At 46.6% G+C, this 17,201-nt stretch overlaps 7 protein-coding genes across 7 annotated transcripts in view; 4 read left to right on the top strand and 3 right to left on the bottom strand.

Annotated features, from left to right (window-relative positions):
- The window catches only part of TREMEDRAFT_39077 (uncharacterized protein), a 3,381-nt gene extending 1,237 nt beyond the window's left edge, over window positions 1-2,144 (top strand). The window contains exons 4-7 of the mRNA XM_007004440.1: window positions 7-236; window positions 536-1,310; window positions 1,465-1,574; window positions 1,749-2,144. Of these exons, the coding sequence (XP_007004502.1) occupies window positions 7-236; window positions 536-1,310; window positions 1,465-1,574; window positions 1,749-2,004 (1,371 nt within the window). The 3' untranslated portion in view covers window positions 2,005-2,144. The remainder of the gene's footprint in view (window positions 1-6; window positions 237-535; window positions 1,311-1,464; window positions 1,575-1,748) is intronic.
- A 63-nt stretch (window positions 2,145-2,207) lies between these two features.
- On the bottom strand, window positions 2,208-4,390 carry TREMEDRAFT_62350 (uncharacterized protein; the record flags this gene model as incomplete). Its single annotated transcript, XM_007004616.1, has 7 exons — window positions 2,208-2,465; window positions 2,684-2,855; window positions 3,169-3,357; window positions 3,439-3,579; window positions 3,683-3,762; window positions 3,803-4,018; window positions 4,133-4,390. 7 exons carry the CDS (start codon window positions 4,388-4,390, stop codon window positions 2,208-2,210), a joined length of 1,314 nt encoding a protein of 437 aa, XP_007004678.1.
- Window positions 4,391-4,741: 351 nt separating this feature from the next.
- Window positions 4,742-8,930, top strand: TREMEDRAFT_68717 (uncharacterized protein; the record flags this gene model as incomplete). Its single annotated transcript, XM_007004729.1, has 9 exons — window positions 4,742-4,797; window positions 4,872-5,463; window positions 5,502-5,549; window positions 5,590-7,596; window positions 7,644-8,076; window positions 8,166-8,418; window positions 8,496-8,615; window positions 8,669-8,727; window positions 8,851-8,930. 9 exons carry the CDS (start codon window positions 4,742-4,744, stop codon window positions 8,928-8,930), a joined length of 3,648 nt encoding a protein of 1,215 aa, XP_007004791.1.
- A 336-nt stretch (window positions 8,931-9,266) lies between these two features.
- On the top strand, window positions 9,267-10,372 carry TREMEDRAFT_62348 (uncharacterized protein; the record flags this gene model as incomplete). The annotated part of the gene is made up of 4 exons (XM_007004615.1): window positions 9,267-9,315; window positions 9,503-9,661; window positions 9,993-10,058; window positions 10,128-10,372. The coding sequence occupies 4 exons, from the start codon at window positions 9,267-9,269 to the stop codon at window positions 10,370-10,372; spliced, it is 519 nt and encodes a 172-aa protein (XP_007004677.1).
- Window positions 10,373-10,662: 290 nt separating this feature from the next.
- TREMEDRAFT_73876 (uncharacterized protein) lies at window positions 10,663-13,481 on the bottom strand (the record flags this gene model as incomplete). The annotated part of the gene is made up of 9 exons (XM_007004776.1): window positions 13,404-13,481; window positions 13,338-13,360; window positions 11,987-13,291; window positions 11,839-11,944; window positions 11,585-11,796; window positions 11,170-11,541; window positions 11,007-11,085; window positions 10,817-10,958; window positions 10,663-10,739 (listed from the first exon to the last, which is right to left on the bottom strand). Exons 1-9 carry the CDS (start codon window positions 13,440-13,442, stop codon window positions 10,663-10,665), a joined length of 2,355 nt encoding a protein of 784 aa, XP_007004838.1. The 5' UTR covers window positions 13,443-13,481.
- Window positions 13,482-13,865: 384 nt separating this feature from the next.
- TREMEDRAFT_30604 (uncharacterized protein) lies at window positions 13,866-15,538 on the top strand (the record flags this gene model as incomplete). The annotated part of the gene is made up of 8 exons (XM_007004377.1): window positions 13,866-13,914; window positions 13,961-13,993; window positions 14,048-14,299; window positions 14,348-14,517; window positions 14,562-14,762; window positions 14,835-15,064; window positions 15,110-15,369; window positions 15,441-15,538. 8 exons carry the CDS (start codon window positions 13,866-13,868, stop codon window positions 15,536-15,538), a joined length of 1,293 nt encoding a protein of 430 aa, XP_007004439.1.
- A 633-nt stretch (window positions 15,539-16,171) lies between these two features.
- On the bottom strand, window positions 16,172-16,634 carry TREMEDRAFT_62345 (uncharacterized protein; the record flags this gene model as incomplete). Its single annotated transcript, XM_007004614.1, has 2 exons — window positions 16,172-16,186; window positions 16,218-16,634. 2 exons carry the CDS (start codon window positions 16,632-16,634, stop codon window positions 16,172-16,174), a joined length of 432 nt encoding a protein of 143 aa, XP_007004676.1.
- Window positions 16,635-17,201: the final 567 nt, after the last annotated feature.

Genomic DNA, 17,201 nt, shown 5'->3' with positions numbered 1-17,201 from the left:
GGAAAGTATCATCAATTCCAGTTACTCGACTTCCGACATCCCCAGACGACACCTCTACGTAAGACGGGAGAGAAAGAATACGTTTTGGAATTATGGCACGGTCCTACTTGGGCTTTCAAAGATGTGGCTTTACAATTTTTGGGCAATTTGTTTGCTTATTTCTTAGAAAGGAGGAATGTGGATGGGGGGAAAGAAGGTTTGACTATAGTTGGAGCTACTAGTGGGGATACGGGTAGGTGAGTGTGTGTTTTTCTTTCGTCTTGTACGTTCCAGAGTCAATCCCTTGGCATCGATTTGATCAACGTCACGGCTTTTGCTCTCTGTCTTTCCCTTAGTTTGAAGCTTCAAGAGTGGGCCAGGCCGACTGGGCTTGATCTGAAACGCGTGACCGAAGTGCTCAGGATGTATACGTGGTCGCAGTGTACACAAGAGTGCCCAAGAGCGGGAAGTTTATATTTGGACTGACTTTCGATTCACTGTGGATGACAAAGCTAGCAGGGCAGCTTCGGGTGAATATGAATGTCGCTCATCTCAGCGCTGCCATCTATGGTGTCCGCGGGAAACCCAACATTACAATATTCATACTCTACCCCGACGGTCGTGTCTCCCCTATCCAACTAGCACAAATGGCTTCCGTACCCGATCCCAACGTTTTCTGCGTCGCCGTTCAAGACGCCGACTTTGACGCTTGTCAATCTATAGTCAAAACTCTTTTCTCAGATCATAAATTCAACTCTGCTCATCGACTTGGAGCTGTAAATTCTATCAATTGGGCACGTATCCTCGCCCAGATCGTCTATTACTTTCACGCTTATCTCCAACTACCCGCAGAAGCCAGGAAAGATGTAAGATTCGTCGTTCCGACTGGTAACTTTGGGGATATCCTCGCTGGATGGTATGCCAAGAAATTAGGATTACCAATGGGTCCTTTGGTCGTAGCTACCAATGAAAATGATATACTTGAGAGATTCTTCCGTACGGGTAGATATGAGAGAGAAGATCATTTACCTGAAGTGGAACAGAGTTCAGAGACGGCAGTTGTCGACGGTGGATCGGATGGGAAACAAGGGACGAGCGCAAGTGGAGTAAAAGCTACTCATTCGCCGGCTATGGATATTTTGCTTTCGAGTAATTTCGAGAGGTTGTTGTTTTACTTGGCTTTGGAACAGACGGGAAAGAGAGAAGAAGCACAGGAAAAGTTGAAAGGTTGGATGGAAACTTTGAAACATAAAGGAAGAGTGGATATCGGTCAAAGAGCGAGAGATGTTGCCAAGGAAGATTTCTGGGCTGAAAGGGTTTCTGATGAAGAGGTGAGTGAAGATGCTAAATTACCCCTGGTCACAGTATGATCTTCTCAGCTACACTGCGGATGAATCACTCGGTATCACCAGTATAAATTTGGTCATGTATAATCGAATTTAGTGAAAGGATTGCGGAGACAATTTGTAGGGAGCTGAAATTTAGACATTGGAAGAGATTGCCAAGTATTACGAGAAAAAAGACTTCGGATCATATGTCGTTGATCCTCATACTGCTGTAGGTTTAGCTGCACAATCTCGGTCAATGAAGAAAGCGTGAGTTTTATTTTATTTTAATCATCCTATCACTAGTACTTTCCGGAAGTATACCGTAGCATACTTCGTATGAGAATGTGTGTTCAACAATTATTCTGCCTCGAAACAGACAAAAGTCAGCGTAAGATCGAAAGCTTGACTTCAAGTAAACAAAACATGATACTGACATGACAGTCCTGAAGCAACTTGGGTAACTCTCTCTACTGCCCACCCGGCCAAATTTAGAGAAGCAGTCGATTTAGCTCTCCCACCTGATCTCTTCCCCTCTTTCGATTTTGACACTCAAGTGTTACCTGATCCTCTACGGGAATTGGATGGGATGGGAAAAAGAATCTACAAAGTAAAAGGTGAAGAAGGAGTGAGAGAATTGATAGAAAGTGTTAAACGTGGTGAACAACCCCCGGCCAATGGACATGCCGGATCCATATAGACTTTCATCCATTTGTTAACTCTAAGTCGAATTGGCATGAGAATATCCGTATGTGATCAAGAATGTCAAAGTATGAAATCTAAATATCTGAAAAGTTGGAGTAAACACATTATGGACAAAATGCATATACATGCTTACAACAATTTTCATCACATTGTCCATTTAGTCTCAAATAACACTCCATGATGAAGTCTCAACTTGGATCATCTCTTGAGACCAGGGACGAGTCCATGACCTGGTGTCGGTCCAGGAGTGACGGGTGCCCAACCGGCAGGAGTGATGGGATGGTTCACATTACCCGGTGTGGCGGGATAAGTTGGGATTCCCGGTGTGGTAGGAGGGAGTGTGGGTTGGGATTTTGATTGAGGTAAAGATTGAGAAGGGTCAGAATGAGAATTAGGGTTTCGATGAGCTTCTCGAGATTTCCAAGCATGTCGAATAGAGTCCGTGTGGGCTAGTAACTGATTGTAAGCGAGGTTTCTCCATACGACTTCACATTTACAGCAACGATTGTGATCAACATGTAAACTTTCACAGATTATCATTTTAAGATTGGAGGAGATTGACGATGTGTCAAGTAAGGAAAGGCAGTTTCTTGTTGGGTGGAGTTAGTGAGTATTGTAGGGACGAGGAAAGGAGAAGGGAAGGGAATGAGAGAATCATATGAAAACACACTCACAGCCTCAATTTCTACACCATCTTCAATGCTCACGAGTATCTTCTCCATTATACTCTTATGATTTGCATGAGGTTTATCATCCCTTAATCTCATCATTTTCCATGTACCTTTTGAAAAATCCCAGCAAACTTCAATGATACGATCGTCGTATTGCTCGTTTGTCTCTTTCATCCTGCTATCGTCGGCACATGATCATATCTGACAAAAGTAGAGGTCATGCTTTTGAAATCAGAATTGACTGGATTGAGGAAATGAATCTTTCAGTGCAAGGTGCAAATTGATCTTTCTGAGAAGAGGGAAGTTTAATCCAAGTTGTACTTTCTGAGAATAGGGAAGTTTAATCCAAATTGTACTTTCTGAGAAGATGGAAAGTTTAATCCAAATTGTACTTTCTTAAGAAATGGAAAAGCAACAGAAAGAGGGGATATGATTTGATATAGATTTAAGGACAGAACATATATCCCGATGAAGAAATACAGACTCACCTCTCCCACTCATCATCATCGACATCCATTATATCATAGAATTCATATTCTTCCTTTCCCAACCAAGTATATAGATGGAATTCTGGTTTTGCGTAAAAATCCGGCTGAGAAGATCCCGGACGGTCAGGAGGGAAACGAAGTTCGAGTTTGAAATCTATAGAGTTTTCCGAAGGAGGTTTCCATTTGAGACTGAAGATTAGCAAGTGGTGTCTTGTGGTACAGATGCCAGATAGGGGAGAAGGGGGAATGTAAGTAAGATTGATAACTTACATTTTCTCATCTGTCCCTGAGACATACTGTGACTCGGCACAAGTAAAGATGAGACCATCGTGTCCATGTTGAAGTCTGGGTATGTGGACGTTTAACACTTGTTTAATGTGATATGACAATTCTTGCTCCTTCGCAACGACACTGTACGTCAGTCAAATATTTCAACTCCTGGCAACGTGGTCGAAGTCTCTCGTAACCATTACAGAGTCAAAAACTTGCCGAGACGGAGAGGAAAGGAACTCACTCGAAAGGCAGAGATTCCCTCCATTCAGGATACGCTTTCAACGCTTTCTGCCATGGTTCGATGACCCACACTTTGAGTCGCTTTGCGTCAGCAAGTTGTATTTTTGGAACCACCACTCACTCCATAACGTTTAGCCATGGGTTTCTGCATGATATTCTCTCCGTTGAGCACTAGACAGTCAAAAGCGTACAACCTGAGGGTTTCGACATTGGTACGAGAGTCGTAGTCAAGGACCATCTCTCCATCCAGAAGAGTTTCTTGTAGAGGTTGATCTGCTTTTTCCCAATGAGGGAAGTGAAGGTCTTGTATTCGGAAATAACGTTGTTTTCGATCAATCTGGGGTATTAGCGAGAGTTGAAGAACCCCCCATCACCAAATAACCATGTGATACCAAGGACGTATTATCGACAGGGTAGTGAAACTAGGTCGGAGATATGTAATGAGACGTACCAACCAAACCTCTTGCTGCTGACTCATCTTGTTGTACACTATGAATACCAATACCCTCACACCATCACTCTTCTCACATACCCAGAAATCCATCTTCTCGAGCATTTCGAGGGAGGCGACGGTGAATGAAACTGGTTGCGAGCCAGGGAATCTGTTATTTGATAGACCGCATAGCTGAGAGACACGTTCGGAAAGGTGGTAGTGCGTCTCCTGATCTTCCAAGAGCGTTCCCGGGATGTCGGGTACACGAGAGAGCATCGCGGGTAGTCGAGAGAAGTCAGCAGTCGGAGGAATGAACGGAAGGAAGCGACACTATTTGGGCGAGCGGGAATGAGGGGAGCAGTGACAAGTTGAGAACGATACAGGAAACTCTGAGGCAGTCGATTAGGTGCTTATAAGAGGGTACTTAGATGATTCGAGATAGGTGTGATGTTTGTGAGATATAGAGTGTTGTAGATTTCAACTGAAAGAAGAAAGTGTGACAAGTTGTGTGTGATCGTAACAAAGTCAACTTAAGCGAAATTAGCCACCGAAATTTGATCTAAAATTGAGAACAAAGCCGATTGTCACATTCAGTAACTTCTTTGTCTCTTTACATCAACTTTCTCAATGCCCCCCAAGAAGAGTAAAAAGGCCGCAAAGGCCAAGGAGGATGATGATTACTGGTTAGTATCGATATACAACGTAGTGTCACACATCACCCCAGGACTGTTCAGAAGAGTCGCCACTGACTTTCCAGGGAACAGAAAGCAGCTGCCATTGACCAAAACCTCGCTAAAGACGACGATGCTCAAGCTGTCCCCAATAAATCCGGTGGCAACGTGTTTGACTTGCTAGATGAGGAAGAGGAAGATGATGGGGGTCTCATGGCTGCCGTCAGAGCTGCCAGTGCTAAGAAGGATAAGAAGAAAAAGAAGAAAGCCCAAATCGGAGATGAGGATGACGAGATGGAAGGGAAAGGTAGTGGTGTACAAACTCCAGCGGTGGATACAACTGCCAATCTGGACGAAGAGTGGCCAGAGGAGGATGTGAAACCCAAGAAAGGCAAAAAGGGGAAGAAGGGGAAGAAGCAGATGGAGGAAGATGAGGATATGAACGACGGTGATGTCCAAACTGTCGTATCACCCACCCAGCCTGAAACGGCTGTGAATCTCGACGACGAATGGCCAGAAGAAGAGGTCAAAGGGAAGAAAGGAAAGAAGGGCAAGAACGTCAAACAGTCGGTTGAAGAGGAGGAAGAAACGACACCAACTCCAGTGGCTGCACCAACACCACCTGCACCCGAGACTGTCATTGCGGAGGATGGCGCAGAGGAGGAGGATGGTCCAAAGGTGTGTCTTACCCTTGGTCGAGCATAATTGACTTTCAGATCTTATCAAAAGCCCAAAAAGAGAAATTGAAGAAGGAAAAGGAAAAGGTAAGCGACAACCTGTACGCGAATTTCACTGACCACGCAGGCAAAGAAGAAGGCCCAAGCAGCAGCAAAGAAGGGGATCGCCACAGGGGAAAATGTTCCAGAAATCGCATCAGGCCCTGCTGAGTCTGTAGAGCCGTCTTTAGCTCTAGAACCCACAGCCGCGGAGGAAGAAGATGGTGACGGTGAAGGAGAAGGCGAGGCTGCTGCAGGCGACAAGAAGAAGAAGAAAAAGAAGAAGCCTGCTGCTAAGGCCGAGCCTGTCGCTCCTGCCGCTGCCAAAGGTAAAAAGGTCCCTGCTCACATCGCTGCCATTCAGGCGGCTATGGAGGAGAAGCGAAGGATAGAGGAGGAAGCCCGCCGTGCTGAGGAGGAAAGATTACGGAAGGTCGCAGAAGAAGAAGCGAGGCTCGAGGCGGAAGAGCAAAAGCTTGCCGACCAAAAAGCTGCGAAGAAGGCAAAGGAAAAGGAAAAGCTCGCAAAAGCAAAGGCAGAAGGTCGATTGTTAACTCCTGCTCAGAAGAAGGAGAAGGCAGCTGCTGAAGCGAGAAAGCAAGCCATGCTGGCGAGCGGACTCAAAGTGGCCGGTCTGACAGGGGGAGGAGAACCCAAAAAGGTGACCTACGGAAATAAGAAAAAGCCGGCAAAAGGGAAGGAAGCTCAAGTATCTGGACCATCTTCGCCCATCGTCAACGAACCAGCGCCCGAGAAAGCTGCTGAGGCGGAGTCAGTTCCCGTTGTGGTCGACGAGGATGACTGGGACAAGAGCGAAGAGGATGCCGCGGCAGTAGAGGAAGTGGTCGCGGCATTGGACGGTATGAAGGTCGACGATGATGATTGGGACAAGACGGATGATGAAGAAATCCCTCCTCCTCCAAAGTCACAGGCCGAAAGTAAATCGGTTGTGGCCAAGGAGACTACCAAGCCTCCCATCTCAAAACCTCCCGCGACAAAAGGGACAGCTGAATCTTCCGCCGCTGCCAACGGCAAACCTGCCGCGAAACCTACTGCCCAAGCTGTCACCGAAGAATCAGAGTCAGAGGACTCCTCAGAAGAGGAGACCGATTCTGACGAGTATTCTGATTCCTCCGACGAAGACTCTCTTAGACATCGCAAAGAACGAGCTCTCGAACGAATCAAAGCCCGCAAAGCAGCCGCTCAAGCAGCGACGTCCAAAGAGGACCTCCGTTCACCCATCTGTTGTATCATGGGTCATGTCGATACTGGTAAAACTAAACTTCTCGACAAAATTCGGCAGACTTCCGTACAAGAAGGTGAAGCGGGAGGTATTACTCAACAGATCGGAGCGACTTTCTTCCCCAAGCAGGCTATTCTGGAGAAAACTGCGGTGGTGAACAAAGATGGGTCATATGAGATCAAGATTCCTGGTTTGCTCATCATCGATACTCCTGGACACGAAAGTTTCCGTAATATGCGTTCGAGAGGATCATCTCTTTGCAACATCGCCATTCTCGTGGTGGACATCACTCATGGTCTGGAGCCACAGACAATCGAGTCTTTGAATCTGTTACGTGACCGTAAGACACCTTTTATCGTCGCTCTCAACAAAATCGATCGTTGTTACGGATGGGAACCTGTTCCTAATGGTGGCTTCCGGGAAAGTTTAGCGAAACAGTCAAAATCGACACAGTCAGAATTCGATGATCGAGTACGCAAGACTATTCTTGCTTTTGCGGAACAAGGTCTTAACGCTAAACTGTTTGATGAGAATGATGATCTGAGAAGGAATCTTAGTCTGGTACCTACCTCAGCTATCACTGGAGAAGGGATTCCCGACATGCTCATGTTGCTCGTCAAGCTTACACAGGAGCGTATGTCTGGCAATTTGATGTTCATGGGAGAACTCGAAGCGACTGTGTTGGAGGTGAAAGTTATCGAAGGTTTAGGTACGACCATTGATGTGATCTTGTCGAATGGGCGGTTGAGTGAAGGAGACAAGATAGTCCTTTGTGGACAAGATGGACAGCCAGTAGTGACCGTTATCCGAGCTTTGCTCACCCCTCAGCCAATGCGTGAATTGCGAATCAAAGCGAGTCGTCTTCTTTCAATCTTACCAGCTGTCGCTGACGAAAACAGTCCGCATATGTTCGACATCCCGAGGTCAAAGCTGCCTTAGGAGTCAAAATCTCTGCACCTGGTTTAGAACGCGCCCTGGGAGGATGTAGACTATACGTCGCTCATGACGACGATGAAGTCGAGGTTTACAAGGACATGGCTCTGGAAGATTTGTCAGATCTGTCAAGATTTATAAACCCGAAAGCCCCTGGTGTCTGGGTTCAAGCGTCTACCTTGGGTTCACTAGAGGCGCTCTTGGAACACCTCAAATTATCCAAGACGCCAGTGAGAGGATTTGGGATCGGACCGATATATCGCAAAGATATTCTCAAGGCGGGCTTGATGTTGCGTAGAGATGAGACGGCGCATTTCGCTGTGGTATTGGGATTCGACGTGCCTGTAGATGGAGACGCTGCCGACTATGCGAAGAAAGAAGGTGTGAAGATATTTACGGGTGAGTCGGCTCGTCTGGTGGGATCCTACATCTACTGTTCTGTGCATGAGCCAATGGTGGGATGAAAGCGAGATGAGACTGATGATCAGATGAAACGATCTATCGTCTTGGTGATCAATATTTAGCATATTATAACGAAGTTGAAGAAGCCAAACGTAAAGAGGCTATGCCCAATGCTGTTTGGCCAGTCAAATTGAAGATACTCAAAGCTTTCGCCCATCGTGATCCTATCATCCTCGGTGTGGACATTATCGATGGTAGTCTAAGGATCGGGACGCCGATGGGTGTGGTGAAAATTGACAAGGAGAAGGGGACTAGGGATATCGTGGCTTTGGGTAAAGTGTGAGTTTTCCATTCCATGTCATCGACATTTGTCTGAACGGAGTTGTATCGTCAGTTTGGTAAAGACTGATGAACAGTACATCTATAGAGATCAATCATAAACCTTTTGAGGTGGTCAAGAAAAGCCAGATCGGTGCTGGGGCAGCAGTGAAGATTGAAAGAGCTTCTCATCAGACTGCCAAGCTCTTTGGTAGACAGTGAGTCAAGTTTACCCGTAACTAATGAGTAAGGTGTATGGTACTGATATTAGTTTTGACGACAAGGACGAAGTGGTTTCTCTCATTTCGAGACAATCTATAGATGTTCTGAGTGAGTCTGCCCCAGCTTTACCTCTCACATCACCCCTTCTGTGGCAAGCACCGAGCTGCTCGCCTATTAACTCATGTTTCGACAGAAAAGACAGCAACAGTAGAAGAAGCTAATACATCGCAGAAGCAAACTTCCGAGATCAGGTCGAACCTTCCGATTGGTCATTAATCAAAAAGATGAAAATTGAGCAGGGTATTCCTTGAGCAGTCAATTGTACAAGGCCGTTCCCCTTTCGTGGCTCATGTCCCCTGCTTCCATTGGTCCTCGACGAGGATGAACGTCATGAGGGTCGTCATAGTGATGTCCATATGATCCTTGGTCATGATTGATAAACGCATTCACGACGTATGATCAGAAACGATATCAAGTGCATCTTATAGACATTATGATGCATATAGGTTCTGAGGGTTACGTACCATCCTTCCACATGACAATTCCGAATTTACTTCACTTGTACCATTTTCATATTTTCATCTATCATAATTTCCCATTTCTCCCACTTCTTCTTCCAAGTCAGTCCATCTCACAAATTGGGAAGTATGTCATTATCAGACCAAGCTCTCGCTGCGGAAGATGACTTCCCCGATGGTAAGCCCCTCATTCCCCATCTCATCCTGTATCTTCAATAACACCGATCCATCAAGTCCATCTCCGTCCACACTCATCCACACCCATCCAAGTGATGATGCTCATCATCACAATTCCTTTCTATACCAAGGGGTGCTTGTGACTTTTCGAGACGTTCGGAAATACCTTACTTATAATGACCATTAAGCCGATCTAGCTCAGTTGGAAACTCGAAAAAGGAAAAAACACCCTTTGGACAATGGGACCTTCGGAGCACCCGGGACGAGCGTATACGATTATAGAAAGTTGAATATGAAAAGTACTGAAGTGGGTATGTGGGCTGGTATAGTGTTTGGTGCTGGTGTTAGTGAGTTTATCTTTTTCCATTCACTCCTACTATTCAACTACTTACTCGACATCAACTGCTCCACTTCAACTACTCTACTTCAATTACTCTACTTCAGCTACTCTACTTCAACTACATCACTTCAACCGTTCTTACTTTAATAATAATCTTCTACTCCTTCTCACAATCAATCACATTTTGTGGGGCGAGAGTCCCTATATATATGAGAAAGAATACAGTATAATCGGTCGCTGTCGGGGGATGGCAAGAAGACCAAAAGATATGATAATCGTACAAACTGTAACTGTTCAAATGAATGGAATTACTATAAGTTAGGAGAAACTGATCATAGCTTGGGTAACAAAACGATTTGCTCCTTTTCCCGTAGGAAGAAATGGTCTATACCTGACCTTTATACGTTAGTCTACCTCAGATCCTCACATCTCGTGCTGTTTCATGATTGGAGGAGAAGATAGCTAATATATAGTATCCGCCTCCTCACTCTCTTTCCTCATCTCCACACGTCTTCTCCGTACAGGTCTAGCTGACCTCAATCGTCGTCCGGATATCAAAGATAAAGATGATAACCTAGCCGAAGAAACGTTCGAACCTCATACTCCTCAACATGACCCTGCTCCTGGTTCAGACGTCAGGTTCGAACCTGTTATCTTACAAGGTGAAGAGATGAGGGATCCATTCTTCAGACCTGGTATACCTCGACGGCCTGCGTGATTGACCCTTGTCGGGTGTTTGTTCGGATAAGGTCATCATTTAGGCTGACTGCCTACCTATCTGAAACACGTCTCTTCGCACACATGTTATCCACACTTCCAAGTTCCTGATGAGAAGATATTAGATTGAATGCGAGACAGGAATTGTAAATGCGCAACGATAATGGAAATCATGAAAAACATGTACATCATGTAGCCAAAACCCGATCCAATGATCCTCCTCCCTCCGCTGTCTTCTCCCCACCCGCAACATCGTCCTCCGTTTCAATTCCCACGATACCAGTACCATAACTAGGCCTCTCGCTCTTCCGACGTCGATTTATCCTTCTTCCCAAGGGAGAAGGTGTGTTGACACCCCTCGACGAAGACTTGTCTCTCTCACCTGTCCGGCCAGGGGGACTGGAGATGGAAGATGGGGAAGTTGGCATGGTGAAAGACCACGCACGTGAGGTTTGACGTGATGAGCTAGCTATCATGGGAATTGGTAGTGGTGGTGGTTCTGGAGATGACAGAGTGAGGAGGAGATTTTTGAGATTTGGAAGGGTGTGACGTAGCTCAACCAGTCGAATATCCGCTTCTTGCATCAACTATTCATTAGTCATGCATTGTGAATGATAAAGGCCAATAAGACTTACCATCTCGATATTCTTGTTGAGCAGATAAACGGCATATTCAAATCGGTATCGCTCTACGCCTCGGGCATATAACGGAAATCTGACATTAACACTTGCCTTCGTCCAGCTCGAGGAAAATAAGAAGAATAACCAAGAGACGAAGGAGAGGGGCTTGGACACCTACGATCTAGGACCCTGCATCACGCTGACAGCATCCTTGACCAAGCTCCTACTGCCCGCACACGTCACGGGGTACGGTAAACCTCCTTCCGTCCCTTTCAGCTGGTCCAACAGATGGACCACCATTGCTACATATCCCAGCGCAGCGGATGTCGTCCTCTCATCGATCTTCATGCCATCAGGCAAGACGCCAGTGGGCATAGTCAAAGGCGGAGCAGGCTCTTCTGGGGAGGAAGGGATGGGAAGAGGTACTTCCAGGATAGAGTACAGCAGTGTGGAAGGGTTTAAGGGTACAATGGGGAAGAGCGAGTCGAGAGTTTGAACATGCTGTGATCGGAGTAAATGGATAGCTGGGCGAAGGGCTTGAGTTTCTTGTCTGGTCATGAGCCTGATAGTGAAAGTCAGAGTGACGGACGTACTGGATGGACTTCACCTCCGAATGTAACTCTTCCATCCCGCTGCGCCTGATTTCGTCGGCTTCTTCAGCTCGAGCCAGGTTTTCTCTTCGTCTTTCCATCTCCTCTTGCTCCAAAGACACTCTCGACTGTGCTTCCATCGTCGATTTCTCAACCTCCATGATTGCTTTCTTCAGCCATCTGATCCTGCCCGACCGCTCTTCGACCTCTCGGCGCTGAGATCAGTCTTTTCATAATCACTTTTCCACGTTACTTACAAGGGCGCTATTGTCCGTATCAGCAAGCAGGAGAGCGTTGATCTTCCGCTGCACCTGCGCGATCTCTCGCTCGGTATCAGCTATCACAGCTTGAAGGTTGACCAGCCTATAATCAGCACAAATAGACAGATGCCAAGTTATTACTCACTGATGCAGACCTCCTACGCCCAGACTCTGTTTCCTGCGTAACTCTCGTACACTTCTTTGCAACATACTCCGCATGGAATCTGCGTTCTTTGTACCAGTGACATGATGAGATCCACCGAGAGGAAGGTAGAAGACACTCTTGGGAAAAATGGATAGAGTGAATTCGAGTGTGTTGGGTGGTCGGACCGTATCGTCGGTCACTATTCGTAGATCGTCTAGCTGGACTCTGCCTCCCACATTTTCGAGCTTGCGCCATTTCAGTGTTTCAACGGATGGAACGAACGAGTCCTCCACCCATATTTCGACTACAAGCTCACTGCTGGCCATCTCTTGTACGGTCAACCATGATGCAAAGTCAGTCTCCGGTGTAAGGGAGAGGAAACGTGGATGTGTCGATGGTGGATGTATAGAAGAGAAGAAAAAGGGAGTAGTGGGCGTGGGAGTCGAGATGGAAGGTAATGGGACTTTGGTATCGCTTGCAGAACTCGAGGGCCGTGGTGCAGGACGACCAGTTTTGGACTGGCGGAGAGAGACTGATATAGGAGGCAGACTGGATTTCGTTTTCATTGGACTGGCCGACTCGAGTTTCCCTTCGGTGTTAGATAATCTTGCCGGCTGGCCTTTGTTCTTCCCTTGAATGGAAAGCGACGATTGTCTGTTTATGGCAGGTCGATCTCCAACACCAGAGAAGGATGAAGTACTACTAATAGGAGTCAATGGAGGAGAAGGGGTATCAGGTGGTTCAACGGTAGACGGTCGTGATCTACTCTCCGCCGCTCTCGCGGTAGGAGACGATAGTGATCTCGACGGTCCTCGTCCTTGAAGGGGTCGCAGAGGTGGAGGTCTAGACGAGTCGCTTTGACTGTGACTTCTCTGAGGAAACGGGACGCCTCCGTCTTTCTCAGCAATCTTGAGGACCACAAAGCATCTTGCTAGTCGTTCTTGAGTTGCAGTATCCACCTGATCCGAGGTATCCTTTGAGAGAACTGATTCCGCCCATGACCCTTCCTGAGCATGTTCTATAGCTTCCCCAGCGAGTGTAGGCGCTCTCAGACGATAAGACCTGGTAGTGCGATGAACGGGAGACGAAGGACAGATGGTGGAAGAAGACTCTGAACGTGTCCTGCTGGCAACAGAGACCCTACGTTCTCTCCTGGATAGTTCGTGAGAAGCAGTGCTTGAAAGCCGAGGACGGCTACTGTCGCCCAAGTTGTATCCTTCTATTGGGGAAGGTATCTCTGGATCTTGCAGAAGCTTAGATGCGTAAGGTAGACTCTCGGGAAGGGTGAGTTGATGGATGCGTACGCTGGATGTCAGATAGCTGCGAGGTGAAAGAGGTGAGGAGAGCTCACCCTGTGATGTGCCGAATGCGAGGCTTACTGTTTAAGCGTTATTCAGCCACGGAGGATAGAGCTCACCTTGTCTAGAGGGGAAAAGTAGTCATGTTGAGATGTCATGACAGGACCCCAAGCTGCGATGAAGCCAGAGGTCGTGGGCCATACATAGGTAGCTAATTACCAGAAGGGCGGATGTAGGCGGAGGATGAGTCGGGTGGAGGTCACGTGACATGAACAATGCATCATGGCTCATGGAAAGCACTGGGTCCTTTGGTCTCTCTCCTGATCTCCTGAACCATCTCCCACCTTGTCCTTACTTACTTGAATCGCACTTGTCCCATTGTACTCTGCGTCCATCTCCTCTCAGTCGAGTCTGCGGCTCGCAGTCTCGCTTCTCTTGTACCCCCACTGGATCTGTCGCCAGTCCGTAACTCACCTCACCAGCTCCCTCTGTTCCCATCGCCGTCGGCCCTCGGTCACAGGGACGATTGATCATCAGATTCGTTTCCACACTATCTCTTCACCGGCGCACTCTTGAACACCATGTCAAGCACTGCAGGTCCTTCTGCTCCACCCAGAGGTATGCCAATCTGTGAGTTTGCTCATTCGCCAAACCACTCTTCATGCTTATATAGCAGTGTCTGGTCCTCCCCCGGTGGTGGAATCCGACAGTGAGTATCCCCCCCCCCTCTCTGTCCTGAACAGAGTCGACTGCTGAGACGTAGATTGCCGAGCATGCGGTAAACAATTCAACCCGTTATGGCGAAGACCTCATCCTTGTGGTCATTGTGGCTACCAATATTGCTCCGCTTGCCTTGGCGATGGACAGGCTTTGATGCCTCGGAAAGCGGACAGTGGGTCTAGATCATCAGGACCATTGGCAGAGATCAAGGCGGCTTTTTCCATGGACGATAGACCCGCTGGGAGTGGTTATGACGTGGAGGAGGTATGTTTACATTGTCTTGGAATGTTGCAAGGTGAGTGTGTTGTCAAGGTAAAGTCACGGTGCGGAGGCTGACGAAAAGTGACAGCTGCTTCTTTAAACATGTTACGTGCATTACCACTAAAACGATTGAAAGAGTACCTTGCGGCGTATGGAATCGAGTGTATGGGACCTAGGGAGAAAGAAGATTTCGTTCAAGCGGTAGTTAGAGCGAAAGATCCTTCGACCGGTTGTCTCTCCCCCGATGCCGAGGTGAGTTCTCAAGTGCGAGAGAGAAATTGGAGCTTATTCAATAGAATTATTACAGGCGGAAAAGTGTACCAAAGTTCCAACCTCCACCAGCTCCACCACCACCTCAACCTCAACCTCAACAACCCAGACCCACGAGATCTACGGGTAATTATAACCCTTATGTTTCCCCTGGCCCTTATCCTCCACCACCTCAGTATATGCCCAATCAACATAACCCTTATCGACCGCCGCCCACTGGTTGGAGCGTCCCACAATATGCACCTCAACCACAGGCCAATGGTGCCCGACAGTATTACACTCCGGATGGGAGTCAACAGCATCATTATACTCGACCGCCCCCACCTCGTCCGGCTCAGACTCCACCACGACCTAAACCGGCACCTTCACCCGCTCCTGTTCCGGCTCGTCCTCCCACCCCGCCGATCCCGACGGTTCTTTCACTCGTAAGCCTACCAAAGTCATATCTATCATCCTTAACCGTGGGTCAGCTCAAGGGTATTCTGTATGAGAATCATGTCAAGGTGGATTTCAAGCAGGTGTTAGAGAAGTGAGTAAAATTTTTCAGTGTATATGATCTCATGCTGATGGAAAGGGACGAAGTGATAAATCGAGTTTGGGAACTGGTACAGGACGAGAGACATAGGTTGGAGCGACAAAGAGCTGCTGAGGAGGCGGAAGAGAACGGTGGTGTGGTGCCAAATGGGAAAATGCCTGAAGTCTCCTCCGAAGAGAAACAAAGTAAAGTACCTACAGGACCTATGCCAGATCCTGATAGAGGTCTGTGTATAGTTTGTCAAGATGCAGAGGCGACGTTGGCTGTGGTCGATTGCGGACATTTGTGCATGTGTGGTGGTGAGTCGTCAGAGTAACTTACATTCCCCAATGTGATGTTTGCAAAAGGTGGCCTTCGAGCTGACGGTCAGACTGTTCGGATATCATCATGGCCACTAGTCAAGAATGCCCTTTGTGTCGAACAAGAATAGTGACGAAACAACGTCTCATCCGGATTTATCGTCCCTAGTTAACCGGACATGCATCTGCTACAATATCTAATTCAGCTGTGTTACTTCATACAGGGTGTTTACCAAGGTCGTGATCTATCTGTCATCTCCAGAGGACTTTGAAACCTGCTTTGTCCATGTGACAAAACGTATTGACTGTCTCCCCTTTGAGATGAGTGATCGTCGGACGTGGTGATGGGTGGGCTGTCTCTACCTCGAGCGGCGGTGGGTGGTAGGTTGTGCGTAGTGAGGGAACGGGATAATTTGGGCGAAGGGGTAGGGATGGGAGGAGTGAAGTTAGGTTTATGAGTCGTGATTCTCGGTTTGGAACGATCGTTTTGAGTAGGAGGAGGGAAGGAAAGACGGGGAGTACCGAGTTGATGATAAGATCGTAGTTTGTCAGATAATGTGCCGAGCTAGGAAGGTTAGCGAATGTCGCTGAATGTGTATTGGCTATGGAGCGTGAGGCAATAACTTTAGCTGTGAACGGGGTAGATGAGGGGGAGAGAACAGTCGAGTTTGCCAACTCACCCTATCCATAATCTCATCCACTCCTTTTTCTCTATCACCCAAAACATCTTCACCTTTCCCTTTGTTTTCATCTTCCAAAGTCCAAGCTCTTAATCCATCTTGAACTTGTAATTCCACCGGTCTCAAATCTTCCAAAGCTAAATGCATTCTTCCAATTTCTTCCTGAACTTTCAAAGCGTCTTCTAAATGATTTTTGAGTAATCTCAACATATTATCTCCATCAGGTGAAAGAGAAGCTTTGAAGATTTTGAAAATTGATTTTTCTTCTTCTCCTTCAACATCATCTTCTTTTTCCCCTTTTCCCTCTTCTTCACGAGTTTTCTTTTTCTTGATATTCTCATTTAAATAATCATGATGCGATATTCTCTCTTTATCCCGTCCATTCATAGTGGATTTGAGTAGAGTAGAACTCTCGTCATTCGGTCCAAGAGGAGAAGGTAACAATCCTTTGGTTTTAGTTTCAGGTGGTAAGATAGGTTCTGAATTCGTTCTATTTGGAAAAGGTCGAAAGTATTTTGAAAGAATATGATCATGTTTTGTTTCGGGTGGTGATAAAGTAGGATCTATATAAGTTGGGTTTGACATGTTTTGAATATGTTGTTGTTGTTGTTGTTTTGGGATCGTATCTGAAGAAGAAGAATTCATTTTATATCTTTCCCAAGAACCTTCTTTCTTTCTCATGTGTAGATCTGTTTGTGTTTTTGTGTTTGTGTTCGTGTCAGGAAAAGGGTAGAAATGATCTTGTGAATCTTGTGAATCCTCGTGGTTGTATGAACGTAATGGACTAATAGGATTTGTAGTTTTTGATGAAGACGGATCAAGATCTACAAAACTAAAATCATGTTTTTTCCCTTGATCCCCATCTTTTGGTTTTATATCATGGATAAAATCATCATGGTCAAGATTGATAGGGACAAAAGAGGAAGTTGGAGGAGAAGTAGGTTTTGATTGTTGGGTAAAATCATCATGGTCAAGATTGATAGGGACAAAAGAGGAAGTTGGAATAGAAGAAGGTTTTGATTGTTGGGTAAAATCATCATGGTCAAGATTGATAGGGACAAAAGAAGAAGTTGGAGGAGAATTAGGTTTTGGTTGTTTATCAATCAGAGGGATCCTACTTGATTGAGTGTTTTGAGTCATCGGTGTTTCTTC

This window comes from Tremella mesenterica (assembly GCF_000271645.1).
Source record: "Tremella mesenterica DSM 1558 unplaced genomic scaffold TREMEscaffold_5, whole genome shotgun sequence".
Taxonomy (NCBI): domain Eukaryota; kingdom Fungi; phylum Basidiomycota; class Tremellomycetes; order Tremellales; family Tremellaceae; genus Tremella; species Tremella mesenterica.
The sequence above is the reverse complement of the archived record's forward strand: the minus strand, read 5'-3'. Positions and strand labels throughout refer to the sequence as shown.